The sequence below is a fragment of the Megalobrama amblycephala genome, linkage group LG17, assembly GCF_018812025.1.
Source record: "Megalobrama amblycephala isolate DHTTF-2021 linkage group LG17, ASM1881202v1, whole genome shotgun sequence".
Classification (NCBI taxonomy): Eukaryota; Metazoa; Chordata; class Actinopteri; order Cypriniformes; family Xenocyprididae; genus Megalobrama; species Megalobrama amblycephala.
In genome coordinates this window covers 17,964,327-17,986,833 of record NC_063060.1, presented here as the reverse complement: position 1 = coordinate 17,986,833, position 22,507 = coordinate 17,964,327, and the positions used below count along the sequence as shown (strand labels likewise).

Here is a 22,507-nt window from a genome sequence, read left to right as displayed (position 1 = left end):
TCATGGAAAATTCAGAGAGAATGCACCAATTTAAAGCTTCTGTTGTCTTGATGAGTAAAACTTATTTTTTCAAACCATTGACCTAAATAAAGAGTTATATTTTTATTTGATCATATTCTTTTAATTTTTGTTCAATTTCATTATGCAATAATGTCTGGAAATTGTGCATTTTATTGGACTTTTTGAGCATGACACTTCCAGTGTCCCATAAACCCACAAAAAACATCTTTGTTGTCTGAAATGTTCCACTTTCAGTTTTACCTAAAATGAAAGATATAAAGACATTATAAAGACCGTTATATAATATACTTTTCAGTGCGTGGTTGCAGCAAGGTAAAATCAAAAGGATGGATTTAAATACAACGGTTCCCATGATATCCACCCCACCCACCCCCCAAGACACACACAAAAAGGCACGACTGCACGGCTTACAACATTTATATACAAAATCCAACAGAGGAGGGTGAGAGGGGGCTTAGGAAGTGGATGCAGGGCTGGAAAATGGGGCAACCACAGAAACCAGGGAGGAGACAACAGTGGGAGAGTCCAGGAAGGAGATGAAAGAGGCAAAGCCATGGAGGAGACAATGGCAGGAGGACCCAGGGCGGAACCCTTAGAAGCAATCCCAGGATGTAGGCCCATGGCAGAGTTTAGGAGCCATGGTGGAGACTTGGCAGTGGGATGACAGACTGGGGTGGAGCTGATGGTGGCTCCTCTCTCTCGCAGATGGTAAAGGGGGATCCATTGTGTAACAGCACCCAGTCTAAAAATTCCATAAAGGTACCTCAAGGACCATCTCTGGGCAGGCACGCGCTTGTCTCCGCATTGGAAAAACATGTACTGGCTGTCATCGTAATGGACTAGATGGTACAAATCCAAGAAGTCCTGTGTATTTCTCTTGAGGGAGCATTCCCCCTGTGAGAGGAAGAGGACTTTTACTGCAGCTAAATCCATTTTTACGGTCCTTTCTTCTGTCAGTGTCTGTGGTTGAAGTAAGGAGAAATAAAAACAGCAGAATAGCAGTAGTGTGGACAAAAAAAAAGTAGTGTAGTCTTCCATGGTCCAAAAGTCAATTATACAAATGAGAGTGCTGATTCAGACAAGCAGCAACTGCTTCAGTAAACTGATTTAAAGGGATAGTTCACCCAAAAATGAAAATTTGATGTTTATCTGCTTACCCCCAGAGCATCCAAGATGTAGGTGACTTTGTTTCTTCAGTAGAACACAAATGATGATTTTTAACTGCAACCATTGCCATCTGTCAGTCTTATAATGCTAGTGAATGGGAACACAATCAATAAGAGTCGAAAAAACTTGCATAGACAAATCCAAATTAAACCCTGCGGCTTGTGACGACACATTGATGTCCTAAGACATGGAACGATCGTTTTTTGCGAGAAACCGAACAGTATTTATATCATTTTTTACCTTTAAAACACCACAATGTCCAGCTGCGTTCAGCACTCGGTTAGTGAGGTCTGAACGCACTCTGACAACGGAAGTGATGTCTCGCACTCATTGAAGTATAAGCACGAGACATCACTGCCATTGTCAGAGCACGATCAGACCTCACTAAGCAAGTGCTGAACGCAGTTGGACATAGTGGTGTATTAGAGGTAAAAAAATTATATAAATACTGTTCGGTTTCTCGCAAAAAACGATCGTGTCGTGTCTTAGGACACGAAATGATCGCATTATATCGCATTATAAGACTGACAGACGGCAACGGTTGCAGTTAAAAATCTACATCTACATTTTATTGCCAGGTACTTTTGTGTTTTTGCTCCACAGAAGCATCTCTAAATTTGAAGCCAAAGCAGAATCACACTGTGGCACACCTCCAAGGAACACCCAGGCCCATGAAACTTTGCACACGTGTCAGAAGTGGTGAAAATTTATGTCTGCTATGGATTTCATTATTAGGTGTGGCAAAATGGCTCAATAGTGCTATCTACAAAATTTCAATTAAGCGCCCTTCGCATTACATTTCACGTACAGATATGAAATTCAGTAGACACATGTAACAGCCCAATACCTTCAAAAAAGTCTCAGCAAAATTTTTGCTGTTTTTGCCATTTCCAGACGTTGCAATTTAACAAACTTCAAATCAACATTATATTTGGTCAGTCTAATCTAAAGGCCTTTGTCACATTAAATTGCGAAGAACTTGCGTTTTCTTTGAAGGGTGTGTCCATGGCAGCCTGACAAAGTCTGATGTTTCGTCATGAAACAGGAAGCTTTCGTAAGTCAGGCACAATGTCCAACCAAACTTCACATGTTTGATAAGAGTCCTGGCCTGAAGACATCTATATGCAAACATTCAGTTAGTCATAGTGCCACCTGTTGGCAACAGGAAATGGTATGCTTTACACTGTAATTCACTCCCAGAAACACATTTCAATATGCTGTATGGCGGTTTCCCACCGGGCGGGGAAGGTTTCTTGCACATTCGGTCTTTTCAATGTGGCAAAGTAATTTAATTCCAAGTAAACTTTTATCTGAGTCCATTTTATTATGACCTCGAATTTAGTTTAGAATGTCAATTGATTATTGGTCATTTGTATAACAATTTAGCTATACATTTGATTACTCTATTTAACTCTTTACTCTTATTGTACTCGTTCATTTGGATTCCTATAACGCTTTGAGTCTCGCACCGGCCGGGCATACGATCTCATACGCACAATCTCGTCAGTCTTGGTCATTAGACAGAGGCGATGACTAATATTCTAGAGGCCGTACCCACTTTGTTCATTCTAGAATACGTTTATTTAGTCCCCATAGATCTGAACACACCGAATTAAGGTAAGATTACTTTTAACTAGGGGCCATGACCATTACCATAAAATCAGGCTGACCAATTTAGCTTCCTCTAGTGGTAACTTTACATAATCATTCAGTGGTTTACCCACATACACTTAGTTAGAATAATTTCACCATAACCAGTGGTTGAGACCCACCCTGTTTAGATTGATCTAGCAACACTCTGTTGCTCTAAAATGAAAAAACCCATTATTAGCCTACACAGTCTAAGCATACTTAACTAATGCCAATGTGCTAGTCGGATCTCTAAAATATCAGTTGGTGTGCCCCACTGCTCCACCTAAACTGTACTTTAGTCCATTACTAACCTGAGCGTAGATTTGTGGGGTTATGGACTTAACGTAATCTACTAGAGCCAATAATTTCAGAGTAAGTGAGAATAAAGTCAAATGTAACAATTTATTAGTCAGGTAAATGTATCATGCCAATTACATAATCATTTCAAAGATGATCAATACAAACATCAAATGCTCAGAAACAGAGTAAAAGATGAATACCTGACATTAGAAAAATGCACATTGCTGAGTGTCTGAAGGAACACCTTTCTTGATCCAGGCACTCTGGCATCAGTCTTCGATGCCATGAAGAACCAAACATGCTAGAAACATGTTAAATCATGAAACACTTGGCCAAGTCCTATAATGTATGTGATTAACACCACAAAACAGGAAGTTGTTGTAACTCAGGCATACAATGGGTGCTTCTCAGTTCTTATTTGTGCATCCTCATTTCCTTTCTTTACGTCTTAGCTCCACCACTTCAGGATGTGAGGGAAGGACACAAGGAAAAGATTCGAGGATGGAGGAATTGAATCAAGTGTAATGATATCCTCGCTCCCTTTACCGTCACTTCAAAGCGTCATCAGCTGCACTCGAGGGATCTACCCACATGTTGTTAAAGTTTGGTTATTTAAAAAAATATATAACATATTAATAAACCATGATGCCCCGTTGAAATACGTGAGATGTAAAGTTTATTTAAACTGCAAAAGTAAAGCACATTTAAATTATTGTGACAGATATGAAGGGGGAGGAGAATGTATACGTGTCACATTTCTCGATGAGAAAGACTTCCGCAAAGGATACACCTGTGTATCCTCGCTCATGTTTCCTCAGGAAGCCTCCTCACTCCTTGATCCTCAATCCTCGCCTCCTCACAGTGCAATTAGACAATTGAGATGTCCTTCAAGATGGCTGAGCTTGATCGGTTTCATACGGTCATAGGATGGAGGAGTGAGGAAACGAGGAAGGATATTGAGAAGCACCAAAGTCCAATCTGCCCCAAACTTCACATGCTTGAGAAGAGTCCTGCCCTAAACACATCTACATGACAATATTCAGTTATAGTAATAGCGCCACCCACTGGCAACAGGAAGTGCCATGTTTAACACTGTGATGCACTGCTAGCAACATACTAAAATATGCAATTGAGTGCTAAACATGCTAGAAACTTTCTAAAACATGCTAGCAACACTTGTCTGAATGCTAAAGCATGCTATTATCATCATGAAACAGGAAGTTGTTTTAACTCGAGCATACAATGTCCAATCTGCCTCAAACTTCACATGAAGACATCTACATGCCAAAATGTAATTATAGTCATAACGCCACCAGCTGGGAGCAGGAAGTGTGGAAAATACAAACGACTGATGTTGTCCTCCTATATTTATATACTTAAATGCATTTTGCCCACCGTGCTCTGTTTTCCTAAAGCCGACCGGGTGGTGGAGGCAAGGGTGCGAGGGCCTTTTCATCGCTGCTTGCAGCTTTAATTACATATTTGTATTTATAAAGTTTTAATTTAGAACATTTAAAATATATGACCTTTAAATGTGATTTCAAACAACACACTACAGTTAAAATTATAATCAAGTACATTACATGTGCTTTAGTATGATAGTCAGCACATCAAAATCAGTGTACTTCTTTATAGCATAACAAAAGATTATTAAAACATTATGATTTAAAATCAACTTTAAAATAAAACATTAAATTAAATGTTTAAAATCAATGTTAAAATAAAACACCAAATTAAATCTTTTAAATTAATGTTTTAAATGAATGTTTTTTTTTTTTTTTAATTAAAACATTAACCCCCAGTTTCACATACAAGGCTTAAGCCTAGTCTCAGACTAAAATGCAGTCATGATCATGAGTTGTAGTGCCCTGTTTAGCCACCAGAGGGCACTCCAACAACTATTGTTCACCTTAGACTACATCACCCATAATTCACCTCCTGGACTCATTATCCTCATTTCATTGCACTCAGCTATTTTGTGTTTGTTCATTAGTGTCTGTCTATTTATACTCAGTTGTTTTTGCTTTTGTTTGTGGTTCGTTGTATATTGTTACATGCACTTTGTGACTCTGGCTTTCTTTTGTGGACTGTTTCTGTGGATTTTGACCGTTGCCTGTTTGATTATGCCTTTGGATTTACCCCATTAAAGCTGCGCTTGGATCTTACCATCTTGTGTCTGTGCATTCCGCGACAAATGCATGTTTAAGCTGTTTTAACTGAAAGCAACTTGCAGCAACTTCCACTGACATATCTTAAAATCTGTCTGTGCCATTGTTTTGTCTTAAGATGCACACCACCAGTAATGTTTTTTTTTGTTTTGTTTTTTCCTTCTTTTTTCCCAAGGCATGTTTATACTGGACTTAAATATATAATACTTTTTAAATATACTTGTGAAGATTTGAAGTACACTGCAAATGTGCCTTCAATACAATTATGCACACTTTTTGTTACAAGGGTACATACAGTATGGGTCAGATTTCCTAAGCTCAGCATGGCTCTAGATCTTGTGAGAAATATGTTTTCATTCTCTTCATATCTGAACATGTACAGGTACAGATAGCCTATCTGATCATCTATGAGATTTTCTGTTTCTCCCATAGTACTGGCCTTCATCCAGGCAGAAATGAAGTTTATCCTACACCACCAGCAGGTAAAATGATAAAGAGTCTAAGAAAGTTTTTTTTTCTTTTTTTTTTTCTTTATGAATAATGTGTTTATAGAGTTCACATACTGCAAGAATTTTCTTTTCTGCTGGTACCACCTCAGGTCCTGATGGTCACACCAGTCCCAGACAGAGCCCTGGGCTGTCCTCCAGGTCTGTACCTGACCCAGGTGAATAACAGCATAACTCTTTCAGTGAAGTGAGCATTTACACTCTTATAATGAAACATTTACATTCACCAGAGAGAAAAATCATTGTTCATATACATGAACCTTTCTCTAGGATATGTGCTGACTTTACAGCATCTGCTATACCAGATGTGTCTAAACTCGGTCCTGGAGGGCCACTGTCCTGCAGAGTTTATCTCTAACTTGCCTCAACACACCTGCCTGGAAGTTTCTAGCAGAGATTGTATATTATATGAAGATGAGAGGGTCTGTATCTCTTACTATTGGAGAAAGCGTAACGGCTAACTTAATCACGAGCGACACCTCTCAGCCTATTGTGTAATTGCAGTGACATCAGTGCCCGCTGCTCAAAACTCCTTCCCTGCGTACCTCCTGTGTGTTCCACCAGAGCCGGAGGGTTAGCATTAGCCGTTACACTTTTTTGGCTAAAGGTTGCACGCTTGCCTTCCAGTGGCTTTGTTTCTAGTATGCCTAGTAGACCTTGATTAGCTGGTTCAGGTGTGTTTAATTGGGGTTAGATCTAAACTCTGAAGGACAGTGGCCCTCCAGAAGCAGGATTGGACACCTCTGCGCTATACGAATGAGAATCATGAAGAATTTAATGGTTCTGATTCCATTCCTCTTAACCATTCTGATACCATTAAAATTTTTTAAAATATTTGTAAAGAGTAAATATTTGTAAAAAAGTCAAATATTTACCATATAATTGAAGCTACACATAACTTTTGGTTCACATAACTAGGGGTTAAAACAAAACAAAACGCATGGGTCTTATGTAAGAACGTTGTGCTTTGGCACTTTGCTCAGATGAATGTGGTTTGAGCAGAGGCACCAGTATACACATGGACACATCTTATCAGAGTTGATGGACAAATAAATGTTTTTTTGTTTGTTTGTTTGTTTGTGTGTTTTTACAACTGCTGCTAGAGGCCCTGCTGAAAAATCCAGCTAAAACCAGCCTAAACTGGTTGACTGTTCTTAGCTGGTTTAAGCTGGAAGTAGCTGGTTTTAGCTTGTCTCCCAGCCTGGCTTAGCAGGTGTTCAGCTGGTTTAAGCTGGTCAAAAGTCAAAACCCCTCTAAAACCAGCTATGACCAGGCTGGGAGACCAGCTAAAACCAGCCTGACCAGCTATATAATTTTCAACTTCTTTAAAATCAATATTAGATCGCTAATAGCTTCGTCAGATTCATCCTGTAACAGTTACAGTCATATTTGATGCGTTCAGTACTTGCTCTGCAGTAAATCGTTGAGCCAATTCATGTTTCTCTTATTATTTCGTTTTCTGTCTAAATGAGTCGTCACTTCAGCATTGTTTATCAGACATTGCCACCTTGTGGAATAAAGGTGAATTGCACTTATTCTGTCATCTAAGATTCAATTATTGTTGTGCAGAAAAAATATACGTACACTCATACACACCTCGGGTCGTTTGCGACCCTATACAATTTTTACAAGAAAAGAAAACAAAAATATGCATTCTTTTATAATTTTATGATTTTTTTTCTTGTTATATTCTTTATAATGAATTGACTGAGGAATACCAAGAAGTTTGATGACTAACTTTAAAAAATGAACGAGGAGGAGGGTAGTGAATTATGTCCCGGGTCACTAAAGACCCGAGGTATGCATTTAAGGGTTAAAATCGCTGACTTCTCTGGATTTACTGTTGGAAACATATGGGATAGTGTACACAAGTGAACAAAATATATAACATTGTTCTAGTGTTTTTTTTAAATCTAAAAATCTTACATATTGTGCCTTTAGTGTAATTTGTGAAGTGGCAAAAAACAGAGACGCTTATGAGAAACACACACCCACTTATAAAAATGAACATTTTGAGCCTAAATAAATAAATAAATAAATAAAAATAAAAAAGCTGATCTCCAACAGTAGCAAACGGCTTGCTATTATTTATGGCATATTTATTTACTTCCATAACATTAAAACTATGTTAAACTACGTTAAAACTAGAAGTATCTAAACTTGAAAGTGTGTCAAACCCCTATTCAACCACAAATATCATGCTGGCAAAAAAAAAAAAAAAAAAAAAAAGTACTTAAGTACTTAAGATTGTTTGTAATGAGAGAAACATTTCCTGTATTTATCAGTGCTACTGCCGAACAGACGATTTGATTCTCACTGGTATGGTATATCTCTCAATATATGATCATTTGAAATCATTTCATTTTAATACATGTTTTAATTTTGTATTTTATAAATGAATGTGCAGTTTTATAAAGTCTTGTAGAGTTTATACCATTCATCTATTTACAATGAATAAATAATGAAAGAGAAGAAAATTTAACACTAAACAATATTGATGTCATTATTTATGTATGCATGTATTTATTTTCTCTTCCCAGATAAGAAAAATGGAATTGTTAGGTGAGTTTGTTAAGGGTGTTTGTTTGGCTACAACAGGCACAATGTGGATGCAGACAATGCTGAGCCAGATATGGCCCCTTGTGAAAAAGAATTGCACTTTAGCTTTAAAATATTACAGAAATAACTCACTTAAAAAAAATACATGCAAACTTAATGTAATGTTTTCGGACATTTAATTACATTTTATTTACAATTGAAAGAAAAAGTATTCTAGTTTAAATTTAAATGCAGAACTTAAAAGTGTTTTTTTTATTTATTTTTTTTAAACCACTTATGTACTTAAGTAGATTTTTATATGTAATTTCATAATTACTTTTATTGTCTTATTACTTTTATTGGCCTATGGTTAAAGTGTACTACTACTGACAATGGTAAACTAAAATGCAATTTCTATTAAAACTTGTATCTCATGCATTTAAGTATATTTTCATTATTAAACCAAATTTCATTGAATAATAATTTCTTTAACAAAACTGTTCGATATATAGGCTACACATCTGTTTATGCTCCACTAGAGGACACCGCAATGATACCTTCCCCAGACCCGTACCACTGTCCTTCTCATCTGGAGACCTTGACTTTGGTCAGATATGGATATGTTTATTATGAATAGTAAACATATAAATAAACACTGTTATAAACACTGTTTGTTATACTGGTTGAAACTCTTCACATCTCGAATAGCAATCAATAATAGAAGTGGTCTAAATATTAAAACATGTACATATATTTTCTATTAAAAGTCTCAGGAACAAAAAAATGTTCCAATCATTGCATTCGGTCCGACCTGCCTGTCAACATACTGTATGTATTTCCATAAATCCAACTGCTGGGTTAACCCAATTGCTGGGTTTGTCCATTTTCAACCCAACTTGGATTGTTTTCAACCCAGAATTTTTTTTTAGAGTGTATGTTACACTGATAAATGCATTTATTATACAATGATTTTCCTTTCAAGAAGCCTGTGATTTTCATGTTTATTTCAGATTGATCAATTGTTTGTCTACAAAGAACAAAATCTGGAAGAATGTTTTGCAGAAGGTTTGTACATCAACATTTTATGAATGAAATACAGTGAAACCAAACAAGCAACACCCTAATCTCCTTCCTTTTAATTTCTTAAAGTTTGCTGTGGAATAAAGTGTATCAACAGATATAAGGTGAAGGATGACATCGGGAGCAATGTTTTTAGTATTCTTGAGGACAACGATTGTTGTAACAGGCAGTGCTCTACAGCACGTTCCTTCATAATGAATGTAATTAATGACTCAAATCAAGAGATCATGAGACTGGTGCACCCGTTTGTTTGCTGCTCCTGCTGCAAAAATGAGGTATGATCATTATCCTTGTCTTTTTTATCCTTTGATTATGTTGCACTGTATATTATATGTGGTATGTATGTTTTAGCTGGAGGTTCAGTCTCCACCAGGCGTTGCCATTGGACATGTTCGGCAAAACTGCCATGTTTGTCTACCTAAATTCACCGTTGAGAATGAACGTGGAGAACCAGCATTTAAGATTGCAGGACCATGTGTAGCTTGTAGTTTCTGCACAGATGAGAACTTTGAGGTGATGCACATACACTCAAATACAAGTTTTATTATTTTTAAATTGATCAAAGTTGTTTTCTATTATTTAAACTTAAACATAACCTTCAGATAAACCTTTTAGCATTATGTCACCTTGGAAAGGTTCTGTCTGACATTTTTGTTATAATTGAGTTATTCACATATTCTGTGACTTATTTACTTATTTACATTTTGTGGGTTTTTTTGTACATTTTGGGACTTTTTTTTAGAAAATCAAAAGGTTCTCTGTGCACTGTTAGAAACTGACTGTGAAATTCACAGTAATTAACTGGCAGTAAGTGACAAGTATGTCACAATGGTGGTTGCAGGGTAAGTATGAACAGGATCCAAATGCAGCAGTAAATGGTTTATTAACAAGAACTAGAAACAAAACACTTTTGACTAAGAAAACACAAACAGAACAACCAGGTAAACGCAACAGTTAAAAGACAACTACAGAACAAAACTCAGGGCTTAAGGCCAGAACACACCAAGCCGACGCCAACGAACTAGGAGCTCGTCGGTCCGTCGGGCCATCTGATCATTCTGATTGGCTGTTCAGCTACTGCCACCTGCTGGTACGGAAAGGCATTTCATCTTGCGCAGGCGCAGAATGGACATGCTACTTGGCCGTCGGCTGTCGAGCGTCGGTTTGGTGTGTCAGGGCAACTTTGGACCCAGACGCTGCTGACGTGAGCCCCGCAGTCTGCTTTCGTCGGCACTAGTTCGTTGGCGTCGGCTTGGTGTGTTCTGGCCTTAAGCCCTGAGTTTTGTTCTGTAGTTGTCTTTTAACTGTTGCGTTTACCTGGTTGTTCTGTTTGTGTTTTCCGATTCAACATGTCACCGATTCAACATGTCAAATTGGCAGAAAAAAAGCAGACGAGGACCAACTTCAGCCGACGGTGCGGAACACACTGAGAAAACTTAGTCGGCCGACGAACAAAAACTGCCCGACGGCTGACCATCGGCTTGGTGTGTTCATGCCTTTAAAGCCCAGAACACACCAAGCCGACGCCGATGAACTAATGGCGACGAAAGCAGACTGCGGGGTTGGCTCACGTTGGCAGCGTCTGTGTCCAAAGTTGCCCTGACACACCAAACCAACGCTAAACAGCTGACGGCCAAGTAGCACGTCAGTTCTGCGCCTGCGTGAGATGAAATGCCTTTCCGTATCAGCAGGTGGCAATATCTGAACAGCCAATCAGAATGATCAGATGGCCCGATGGACAGACGAGTTCCGACGGCGACTCAACATTTTGAATCGGCCGAAAAAAGCAGATGAGGACCAACTTCAACCGACGGTGCGGAACACACTGAGAAAACTTAGTCGGCCGACGAACTAAAACTGCCCAACAGCCGACCGTCGGCTTGGTGTGTTCATGCCTTAAAAGGACTAATCAAGGAAACAAGACACAGCTGGCAAGACTAACGAGGTAATAGCAGAACAGGTGACAGGAATAAGACAATCAGACAGATAGAGGGTAAGCATTGACATTTCTTTCCCACCGGAACACGCTCCCTCAGCTGAGTGGCAAAAGCCTGCTGCATTATTGGATTTCATGAGTGCATGTATGTTGCTATTAAATGTCTTATACTGTGACCACAGCTAGTGTCTTTGAATGGGGCAGAGATAGACAGACCATTTGGCAAGATCGTCAAACTCTTCTCAAGCAGTGGACCAAATGCAGGTGCAGATTTTTTGCTGAGATTTCCAAGAAACCTGGATGTCAAAATGAAAGCTACACTTTTGGGGGCCTGCATACTTATTGTAAATATTGTTAAAAATACTATTTTAAACCTTTTATTCTGTTTTGTAATATAAGATTTAATAAGATAATTATAACTCAATTTATTTTCAGGACAGCGTGTATTATGAAAATAAACAACAACCGTTACCATTTCAACTATGTCAGTGTTGTCTTAGATAACACCCATGAAGAAGATAACAAGGTAAATCCACATTATTCACATTTTTTATTAATAAACCAAAACACGTAGGAGGTCGCAGGAGAAATACAAAATAAACAAACTACACTAAGTAACAAAAACCAACAAAGACAACTGAAAACTCAGGGAGATCCATCTTTTTCCTATAACGATATACTGCGTTTTAGATTATGGGATGCACTTCTGGTTTAGGGAAGTTCCATTCAAAGTGACATGATGCGTAGCCAAGGATTGTGTCCCATACTCAGAATTTGTGCTCTGCAGTACACCCATCCAAGTGCACACAGACAGTAGAGAGTATTGAACACACACACACACACACACACACACACACCATGAACACACACACACAGAGCAGTGGGCAGCCATTTTTGCTGCAGCGCCTGGGGAGCGATTAGGGGTTAGGTGCCTTGCTCAAGGGCACCTCAGTTGTGGGTAATGAGAGTGGAAGAGAGTGCTGTTCATTCATTCCCCCTACCTACATTTCCTGCCGGTACTGAGATTTGAACCCTTGACCTTCGGGTTACAATCTATCCATTAGGCCATAGCTGCCACAAATAGACTGAAACAAATAATTTCAAATCATAAGGTTGTGCTACAAATAATCCTTATCCTTTTTCAGGATAGAATCAGGAGAATAACATAACAATTGGTATTTAACCTTTTAGTACTTAAAGCTAGATGTTTTTCACATATTTAGGTTTTTTTTTTTTTTTTGACTGAACAATTCTAAAACAATGTGCTATCTTCAAGTGCAAGGTGTCATTTTTTGTTTGTAAATAGAATTTAAATAGAGAGGGGAAAAAAATGGGGTTACACTTTATTTTACAGTGCCATAGTTACATTGTAATTACTCAAATAAGTACTGACTTGACTACTATTAATTAACTACATGTTCTTACTATAGATTTACAGTTAGGGTTAGGTTTAGGGTTAATTACTTGTTATTATGCATAATTTACTGTTATTACTAGAGTACATGTAGTAACATGTATCTACGGCACTAAAATAAAGTGTTACCGCTAGGAAGGAGGAATGTTACATGTCTCCTCTGTGCCCTAGTCCTTGGTGGAGTAGCATGAGTGGACACGCTCTTCTTCTGGCCCTGTCTCCAGATTATAGTCTGTGACCTGAAAAGGAGACATGGGACCATATTTTAACAATCTAAGCACATGGTCTAAAGTGCATGGTGCAGGTGCATCGAGGGGAACATTTTTCTCTTTCTCCCTGATGTCAGCCAGGTTCAACCACAGATGGCTCTCCGTCACTATCATCATTGCCACTGAATGACCGATAGCAGCGTCTGTAGCTCGGAGGGCCAAGTCTGTGGTGCAGCTCAATTCAGATACCGCTTCAGGAGACATTCCCAGTCCCTGATCAAAATCTTTTAACAGATCAGCCTGGTAGACTTGCAACAAAGCCATTGTGTGCAAAGAAGCATCAGCCTGAACTGGTGCCACATATGCCTTGCCAATCCCAGGTGAAAAAAAAGTACACTTCCATAATGTACTTAAAGGATTAGTCCACTTTTAAATACACTTTTCCTGATAAATTTACTCACCCCCATGTCATCCAAGATGTTCATGTCTTTCTTTCGTCAGTCGAAAAGAAATTAAGGTTTTTTAGGGAAAACATTCCAGGATTTTTCTCTATATAATGGATTTCAATGGCTACCAACAGGTTGAAGGTCCAAACTGCAGTTTTAGTGCAGCTTCAAAGGGCTTTATAAACAAAATATCGCCTTGAACGTACTTTCCGTTTCCGCATTCTTCAAAACGCTATTCTACTTATGGAAAGAACGCGGCACCAGTTTCGTTTTTTTCCATAAGTAGAATAGGGAAGGCGTAGAATATTCAGCGTAAGCGTTTTGAAGAATGCGGAAACAGAAAATACGTTCAAGGTGATATTTTGTTTATAAAGCATAAACGGTTGTATTTTTTTCGAAAATGACCGATCGTTTCGCTAGATAAGACCCTTATTCTTCGTCTGGTATCGTTTAAAGCCCTTTGAAGCTGCACTAAAACTGCAATTTGGACCTTCAACCTGTTGGTAGCCATTGAAATCCACTATATGGAGAAAAATCCTGGAATGTTTTCCTCAAAAACCTTAATTTCTTTTCGACTGACAAAAGAAAGACATGAACATTTTGGATGACATGGGGGTGAGTAAATATATCAGGAAAAGTGTATTTTAAAGTGGATTAATCCTTTAACGAGCTATATTTTCATGCACTAATTTTGTAGTACAGTTGTTCATTTTGTCAACTGTGCTATTTTGAGACACCATGAATATGAACTAAAAAGTGTTTTTAACAAACTAACTCTGTATTAAAAAAATCTATTTATGCTGCCTTCATGTGCTTTCGATAATTTGATATTTGCATTCCTGTGCAATTTTTACCTAGGAAACTCTTATTTACGATAATTACGTGAAGGCAGCTGTCATGATCACCAGTTGGAGTGCCCCACTTAGCCACCAGAGGGCACTCCACCCCGGACTTTTACCTCACCACTTGGACTTAATTTCCCATAACCCACTTCCCGGACTCATCACCACTTCATTGCACCCAGCTGTCTTGTGTTATGTTATTAGTGTCTGTCTATTTATACCTGGTTTGTTTCTGCTTTTGTTATCGTGGTTTCATTTTCGGTCACTGGCGTCACTGTTTGTTTTCTTGGTTTTTATGTGGACTGCTCTGTGGATTTTTGACCCCTGCCTGTTTGGATTACGATTTTGGATTACCCAATTAAAGCTGCATTTGGATCTTAACCTCTTGTCTCTGTGCCATATGTGACAGCAGCTACCACCTGTAATACACTTGAACCAAGTGTTACCTAAAATAAAAGGACTTGAACCATGTGTACAACAAGTGGTAACTAAATACACTTTTAAATTTCCTCTTAATGTTTGATGGTTGAAGGGTGAGTAGAATGTCTTCTCATTGTACCCATTTTTGAAAGTGCTTTCACTAATTGTTTACTGTAACAAGGTTAGTGTTTGGGGAGGAAGGAGGTGGGAACTGGTGAACATTCAACAAAACCTTAATATCAAAATATAAAAAAAAAAACATAAAACAAAAGTAAAGTGGCAGCCCCTCAAGAATGACTGCTGCATAGAAACATAAACAAAATGTAAAGTCCAGTTCTGGTCCTTTCTCGTCTTGCACTGTCATCACTCCTCCTTTTATTCATCCGGATCTCCTTCTGCGAGGCTCGAGGCTGGTGCGGTGTGTGGGTGACGTGCATCAGCAATCGAGCTGCTGGCCTTGCTTGTTCCCACGGCTCTCGGCCTCGTCCCGTTTGCCATATTTACAGTTTAACAGAAGTTACTCCCATAATTCATGCAAAGTGTCATGGGGCATAGGAAAAAGGTGGATACATACAAGGGGCAAACACAGGCAATTAAATGAGACACCGGTGACTAAACTGAAAGGAAACAGAAACACAAGAACAAAATGACTAACAAACTAACAAATGGTAAACTAAACTACTACTGTGAAGAGATCTGGTATTTTTATTTGTACAAAATGGATATGTGTATTTTAAGAGTTAGTTCACCCACAAATGACATTTCTGTCATTAAGTACTCACGCTCCTGTTGTCCCAAACCCGAAAGACCTTAGTTTGTCCTCAGAACACAAATTAAGATATTTTGAGAAAATCTGAGGGTATCTAATCCACATATAAGCAGCAATGACATCTTTTGAGGTCCAGAAGGGTATTAAAAGACATCGATAAAATGACTACAGTGGTTCAACCTTAATGTTATGAAGCGTCGAGAATACTTTTTATGCGCAAAAAAACAAAACAACGACTTTTTCAACAATATCTAGTGATGGGCGATTTCAGAACACTGTTTCATTAAGCTTCGAAGCTTTATGAATCTTTTGTTTCGAATCAGTGGTTTGTAGCACCAAAATCACGTGATTTCAGTAAACGAGTCTTCTTTACGTCATAAAGGCCTGTACACACCAGGACGAATATCGCGCGTGATTATCGCCGACGTTTCATGCCTCGTGACTAAACAAAGGGCGCCAATGTGAGTGTGCACACGGACGCGAAAAACGGCAGGCGTAAAAGCGTCATTTTTTTAAAAAACGCCTCGGGTTTGTTTTTTTGGTTTGACGCGTCGCGTTAAACACTGGCAGACCAATGAGATTGCCGCTTTTGTTCATGTGCATGGAAATGCTGAAGTTACAGTAAAACACGACTTGGTGGCGCTCACGCACAAAATGGTCTTGCTGAGCACACATTGATACCAAGTCGACGAAGAGGAAGTAAGTAGACGAGGAAGACCCCTACAAACTATCCCTGCGTCTCAAACAGCTCCCTAGCTTCCTAGGTTGTGTATCAGTATACCGTGTAAATGAATGTGGCCGACTCCCTGATCAGTGCCCTGACTACTGAACTAGGGAGCTGATTGAGACGCACGCTATGAGTGCTCTGTCAGTTCTTGGCCACACCAATATGTGTATTATTTGTGTATTTTTTCTGTTTATTTTCTTTTACATTCAAGAAATATAGCTGAGATTGTCTATTTCATAAATATGTTTATTTGCACTACCATTCACTTGCACTATATATACTGTCATTGTGACTTATTTGCATATATGCCATTTTATATCTGCATTTTTATCTTCTTTAACTTTATTAATATCATAAATCTGTTTATTTGCACTACCGTTTAGCACAAGCGCCACATACTGTCAGGGAGTGAATTTGCACGTTCACTCTGCGCATCGCCAGTAAAAATCGCTTGGGTATGAACACAAAAAACGTCTTGAAAAAGGCTGGCGATAAACGCGTGCGATATTCGTCCCGGGGTGTGTACAGGCCTTTGGCAGTTTGATACACGCTCCGAACCACTGATTCGAAACAGAAGCTTCATGAAGCAGTGTTTTAAATATCACCCATCACTAGATATTGTTGAAAAAGTCGTTATTTTGTTTTGTTTTTTGAGCATAAAAAGTATGTCGCTTCATAACATTAAGGTTGAACCAATGTGGTCATGTTGACCATTTTATCAATGTCTTTTAATACCCTTCTGGATGCAGTGCCATTGCTGCTTATGTGTGGATCAGATAACCTCGGATTTCATCAAAAATATCTTAATTTGTGTTCTGAGGACAAATGAAGGTCTGGGTTTGGGACAACATGAGGTTGAGTACTTAATAACAGAAATTTCAGTTTTGGGTGAACTAACCCTTTAAGGCCTTTAAAATTGTGTGTTAAGTTACCAAGGTGGCAATTTTTTTCCTTGTGTATGTAACATATCATTTTTTTTGTGGATACTATAGGCCTACTTCAGAAAGAAGACAGAAGAAAGACAAATGTCTACAGACTGCTTGCAAAATTATCCTCCAATAAAGGCTGAAGAGAGAAAAAAAATATATAGTTACTGTATATGGCCAAACATTGCTTTTTAATATTGTATCTCTTTATGAAAAAAACAAAACAAAAAACATATGCTTTCACATTGCAAACACTGTTTAAGTCGCTAACAATATACTGTCTCTTTTTCTGGGACACATAAATCTCTTCTGTTTATTTATTTTGTAAAATCCTTCAATTCAAAAGTGACACATTACACGTTATCACATGTTGTTTCAGTTTGTAGCTTTCTCTTATAAAGGTCACACTGAGGTTGAATGTGTTATCTGAAAGTAAAGCAAACACAGCAGTTACCACAAACACAGACGGCTGAAGTGGTGGTGGTGATGTGAAAAACCAGCCCAACTGGCACTTGGGTTGCTCATCATGGAAAATCCACAGCGAATGCTATTACTTCAAATTTACAAATGATTCTCTGTCTTGATGGCCAAAATTTATTGCACAGACATGCAGCCTATATTTTTGTCAATTTGATTTTGCAATAAAGATCTGGAAATTGAGCATTGCATCATTTTTGAGCATGATATTTTCAGTGCCCTGTAAACCTACAGACATGTTAAAGGATTAGTTCACTTTCAAATTAAAATTTCCTCACCCCCATGTCATCCATGATTTTCATGTGTTTCTTTCTTCAGTCGAAAAGAAATTAAAGTTTTTGAGGAAAATATTTCAGGATTTTTCTCCATATAGTGGACTTCAGTGGCCTCCAAACAGTTGAAGGTCAAAATTACAGCTTCAAAGCTTTCTACATGATCCCAGATGAGGAATAAGGGTCTTATCTAGAGAAATAAAAAAAAAAAAAAAAAATGTATAAGATTTAACAATAAATGCTCATCTTGAACTAGCTCTCTTCTTCTTCTCTATTAGAATTCCGTCAGTGTAGACACTGCTAAGTGTATTACTGCCCTCCACAGGTCAAAGTTTGAACTAACTGTTATATACTTGCACTAGCATATTGTATATGATAATTTAGTTCAAACTTTGACCTGAGGAGGGCAGTAATTCACTTAGCAGTGTCTACACTGCTGGAATTCAAATAGAGAAGAAGAAGAAGAGAGCTAGTTCAAGGTGAGCATTAATGGTTAAAATGTATAAAATTGTATTTTTTTTTTTTTTTTTTTTTTTTAGAAAATTAGCGATGGGTTCTCTAGATAAGACCCTTATCGTCTGGGATCTTTGTAAACTTTAATTTTGACCATCAACCGTTTGGGCTCCATTGAAGTCCATTATAAGGAGAATAATCCTGGAACGTTTTCATCAAAAACCTTAATTTCTTTTCGACTGAAGAAAGAAGGACATGGACATCTTGGATGACATGGGGGTGAGTAAATTATCAGGAAATTTTAATTTGAAAGTGAACTAATCCTTTAATAAACTTGTTTGTTGTTTGAAATGTTTCAGTGCCTTTTTTACCTAAAATAAAAGGACATTATAAATACATTTATATAGTATAATGTTATGTAATGTACATGATGCATTTTGCTCATCCAATTTTAGCCAAAGTAATCCAGCAACAATCATAAATGTTTAATTTTCCTATTTTAAGCAATTTTTAGTGCTATAAACACTAACAAGGAGCCATGCTTTTGTAAAGAGGGGTATAATGTTAGTCAGTATCCTGACAATCTCCCTGCAAAACTGTGAAGTGCAGTGTTCTCCAGGGTTGTTAAAAATTGATGGTGTCTTGATACTTCACAATATGTCAGACAAAGGAGTTTGCAAAGTCATTGCCTTTTCATGTAGGTGCAATTCCAATTTAAGCAACAGTGTAAACAGAGAAAAGTGACAGACAACAGTATAAATGAAGCATTTAAAATTTCCATGCCATACAAACATCCTTGAAATGATAGAACCTTTAATGTGCTTAAGTGCTATCGTCATCTAATCTTGTAAGTAAACATACAGATGATGATACCTGTGGCATTTTTACAAAGGCAGTTGTTTTCCTATGTGAACGTGTTAGCTGGATGGGTAACACTTTAGAATATTGTTCATTAATTAATGAATAACTACACAGGAACAAATGAGTAACAAATTATTAGCACTCTACTATTAACTACAAAAACTCTGATTAAAAAATTAGTAGTGTTTAACTGAATGAGGTAGTTCACTATTAGCAAATCAGTCACTACTATTTCTTTCATACCTCCCAGAGAACTACAATATACAGGTTCATAATTAACACAAATAATATATAATGTATAATTAATTCTAAAGTGAAGGTCATGGTAGCCCACTGGTAATGACTCCAGTGTTACCAAATCCTTAAGAAGGAATTACTAATTATTTGGATTAGCATTCTAAAGTGAAAACATGATGACTCTTTATAATGAATGATCATTGTAAGCTTTTGAGTTTTTTGTAAGGCTTTGTATAATGATTCAAGTGTTATCATTCTAAAGCAGGGGTGGGGAACGTTGATCCTGGAGGGCCATTGTCCTGCAGAGTTTAGCTCCAACCCTGAAAAAAAACACTCACCTGCTTGTAACTTTAGTAATCCTGAAGACCTTGATTAGCTTCAGGTGTGTTTAATTATGGTTGGAGCTAAACTCTGCAGAACAATGGCCCTCCAGGATCAACGTTCCCCACCCTTGTTCTAAAGGAACTAGTAATTATTTGGATCAGTATTCTAAAGTGAAAAGCATGATTACTCCCTAGTAATTACTGAAGTCTTTTTGAAATTTTTGGTAAGGTTTTGGATAGTAATTCCTTCCGATGGATTTGGTAACATTTATTATTAATTTAGTAGTTCCTTTAGTAGTTTCATGTCAGTTAAGAATGTTAATAGTGCTTTACTCATTTGTTCCTGTGTAGTTATTCATTAATGATAGGACAGTATTCTAAAGTGTTACTGATGGATTTCTTTGTCCATTTTGTTGCTTTTTGTCATTTTCGGGTTTAAACATTTTAAACACAACACACCTTTGTTCTGCTCAGGTGTATCATTGCTCTCACATGATCATTTGGTCTGAAGAGTCTCAAGTCTTATAGAAGTGCATAAAAGTTAGGCTACATGAATGTTAGATATACTATTCAAAAAATAACTTCTTTCAGTGATTTTAACATGAGTGTTTATTGATTTTTAAAAACTTTTTAGTGTTGTTTTTGCCATAGAAACGCCCTTTGTGTGTACCATCAGATGGAATCCTGCAGGCACTCATACTTCTATTCTTAATAGGCTAACTGTGCACAGTTTACAGTGTGACCGAGTTTTAATTAGGACACTAAATGTAAACCAATATCTACTCTGACCCAGAGACCTTTGATTACATTTTTTCTTTTGTGGAGGAGAATTCTGCGAGTGCCCCTGAATGCTTTATGGTCGATTGCAGCCTGAACAGACGGAGATGAATAACGTGCTGAGCCGAGTACCTTACAATCATCTGCAGAGCGATCATCTAAAACACAATAAAAATCTTGGGAGTCGCTTTGTGTATAGCTGCTATTTCCAAATCATACACAACTGCATGATCTCTCTCTCTCTTTTTCTTGAAAAATGGTAGATATATACGTAATGATTGTGGCACTTCATGAAAACAGAATATATTCACATTTTCAGCCAAGTATACAGTCACACTCAGCAACTTGTGAAAAAAATTATGCTAAGTATATACATTTTCTGGCATACTTCAAAGACTTGCAGACAGACTAATAATTTACTTCAAATGTGTTGAGCCCTGCACACTGTATGATTTATAATAATTCTGTATGACTCACTGTACGAAGCCATGTCACACTGTTGGATCTCAGTTGTCATTGATTGTCAGACTGTATAACAGTCAAGACACATTAAAAATAGATGAACACAAGAAGGCTTGTCCGGATTGATGATGTAAAACTCCAGAAGTTGTCTTCTTGTGTTCCAGCAGTATCACATCCACAATCCAATGAGATAACTACTGCTTTGAAACAGGCTGTCCCGTGGTCCGACCAACAAAGCACACAAAGAGCTGCTCAGAAAGTCTGAACTGTCTAGTTTGCTCAACATAAACGCACATTTTGGTATGAGCACCACTCTACAGTCATTTGGTCCAAATTCCATGCAAGACTCATTAACTGACAGAGTATGCATGTCACCCACGCACTTGACTGATGCGAGCACAAGCAGAAGCACTGTCTTCAGAGAGAGCACCTTCAATGTTGCTGAATGGAGTGGCTCAGACAGGGGAAACTGTCAAAGCGTTTCCATGCTTCGGGCCAGAGCATGCTTACATCATATACGATACAACTTTTTGTATGGAAGTAAACAAGAAGAAATGCACTTTCCCTAAGATACTGCCTGATAGATTTATCATTTATGCCACGCAGTCATTTTCACTTGCATGTATCAGAGCATTATTAGGAAGGCAGCTGACGTTAATGGAGGAATTTACAGCTTGACTCGCAAACTACAATTCACAGGACAATGTTGTGAAGCATTCATTTTACATTGCCTACATTTAACTTTTCATTTTCATTTCATGTAACTACAGAAGAGTCAAGTTTTAAATAGAAAAAATGTTGAAACTCTTTGGTCATTTTTGAGCGAGATGCTAACGGTCTAATCAGATTCAATGAACTATGCTTAGCTATACTAAAAGTGGTACTGCCAGACCCGGAGATCGGCTGAATGGATTTGAAAATGGTAAAACTCAACTGTTTAACTCTAGGGGAGTTGGAAAATAAGCCTATTTTCAAAAAAAAAAAAAAAAAAAAAAGTGGAGTGTTTCTTTAAATATCAGACCAAAATCTGGTATGTCCTAACAGAGATAGAGGTCTAGAGATGACTGGATTGAACACAGGCAGGGATCAGGGCAGGCAGCAAACAGACAAAGTCCAAAGACAGGCAGAGATCAGGGCAGGTAGCAAACGTACAAAGTCCAGGAACAGGCAAAGTTCAGGGCAGGCAGCAGAGAATCAAACACAAGGAACAGTCAAATCAAACACAGATATCAATCCACAATAAACACTAAGAAATGATCACCGGGGCAAATCAAGATTTCGCAACGTGTGTGTGAGAGCTGCTTAATGAGGTGTTTGTGTGTCATGTGGTACAGGTGCACGCAATCAGTCTCAAGAATGAGGGCCTATGGGAAATGAAGTCCGAATGGAAAACAGTCAATATTCAGGTGATGTCTCCCTCCGGTGGTGCGAGGGAGGAGGTGCAGGAGCCTCACTTTTAATATATAATTTGGCCAGAAATATTTATGTTCTTTAAAAGAAAAGAAGAACACTACCAACATCCCTAATCAGCCATGCAGTGGAAG

General features: G+C 37.9%; 1 protein-coding gene across 1 annotated transcript; it reads left to right on the top strand.

Moving 5' to 3' along the window:
- Positions 1-8,063: 8,063 nt before the first annotated feature.
- LOC125251572 (phospholipid scramblase 1-like) lies at positions 8,064-17,806 on the top strand. Its single transcript, XM_048164610.1, has 9 exons — positions 8,064-8,113; positions 8,335-8,356; positions 8,845-8,939; positions 9,343-9,397; positions 9,482-9,687; positions 9,764-9,925; positions 11,531-11,692; positions 11,784-11,874; positions 17,168-17,806. Exons 2-8 carry the CDS (start codon positions 8,344-8,346, stop codon positions 11,850-11,852), a joined length of 762 nt encoding a protein of 253 aa, XP_048020567.1. The 5' UTR covers positions 8,064-8,113; positions 8,335-8,343; the 3' UTR covers positions 11,853-11,874; positions 17,168-17,806.
- Positions 17,807-22,507: the final 4,701 nt, after the last annotated feature.

What these genes read in the sequence shown, in the direction of transcription:
- LOC125251572 (XM_048164610.1), top strand. An exon ending in GCACAGATGAGAACTTTGAG is followed by an intron (nt 9,926 to 11,530) that starts GTGATGCACATA and finishes CTGTGACCACAG; the next exon opens with CTAGTGTCTTTGAATGGGGC. An exon ending in TGGGGGCCTGCATACTTATT is followed by an intron (nt 11,693 to 11,783) that starts GTAAATATTGTT and finishes ATTTATTTTCAG; the next exon opens with GACAGCGTGTATTATGAAAA.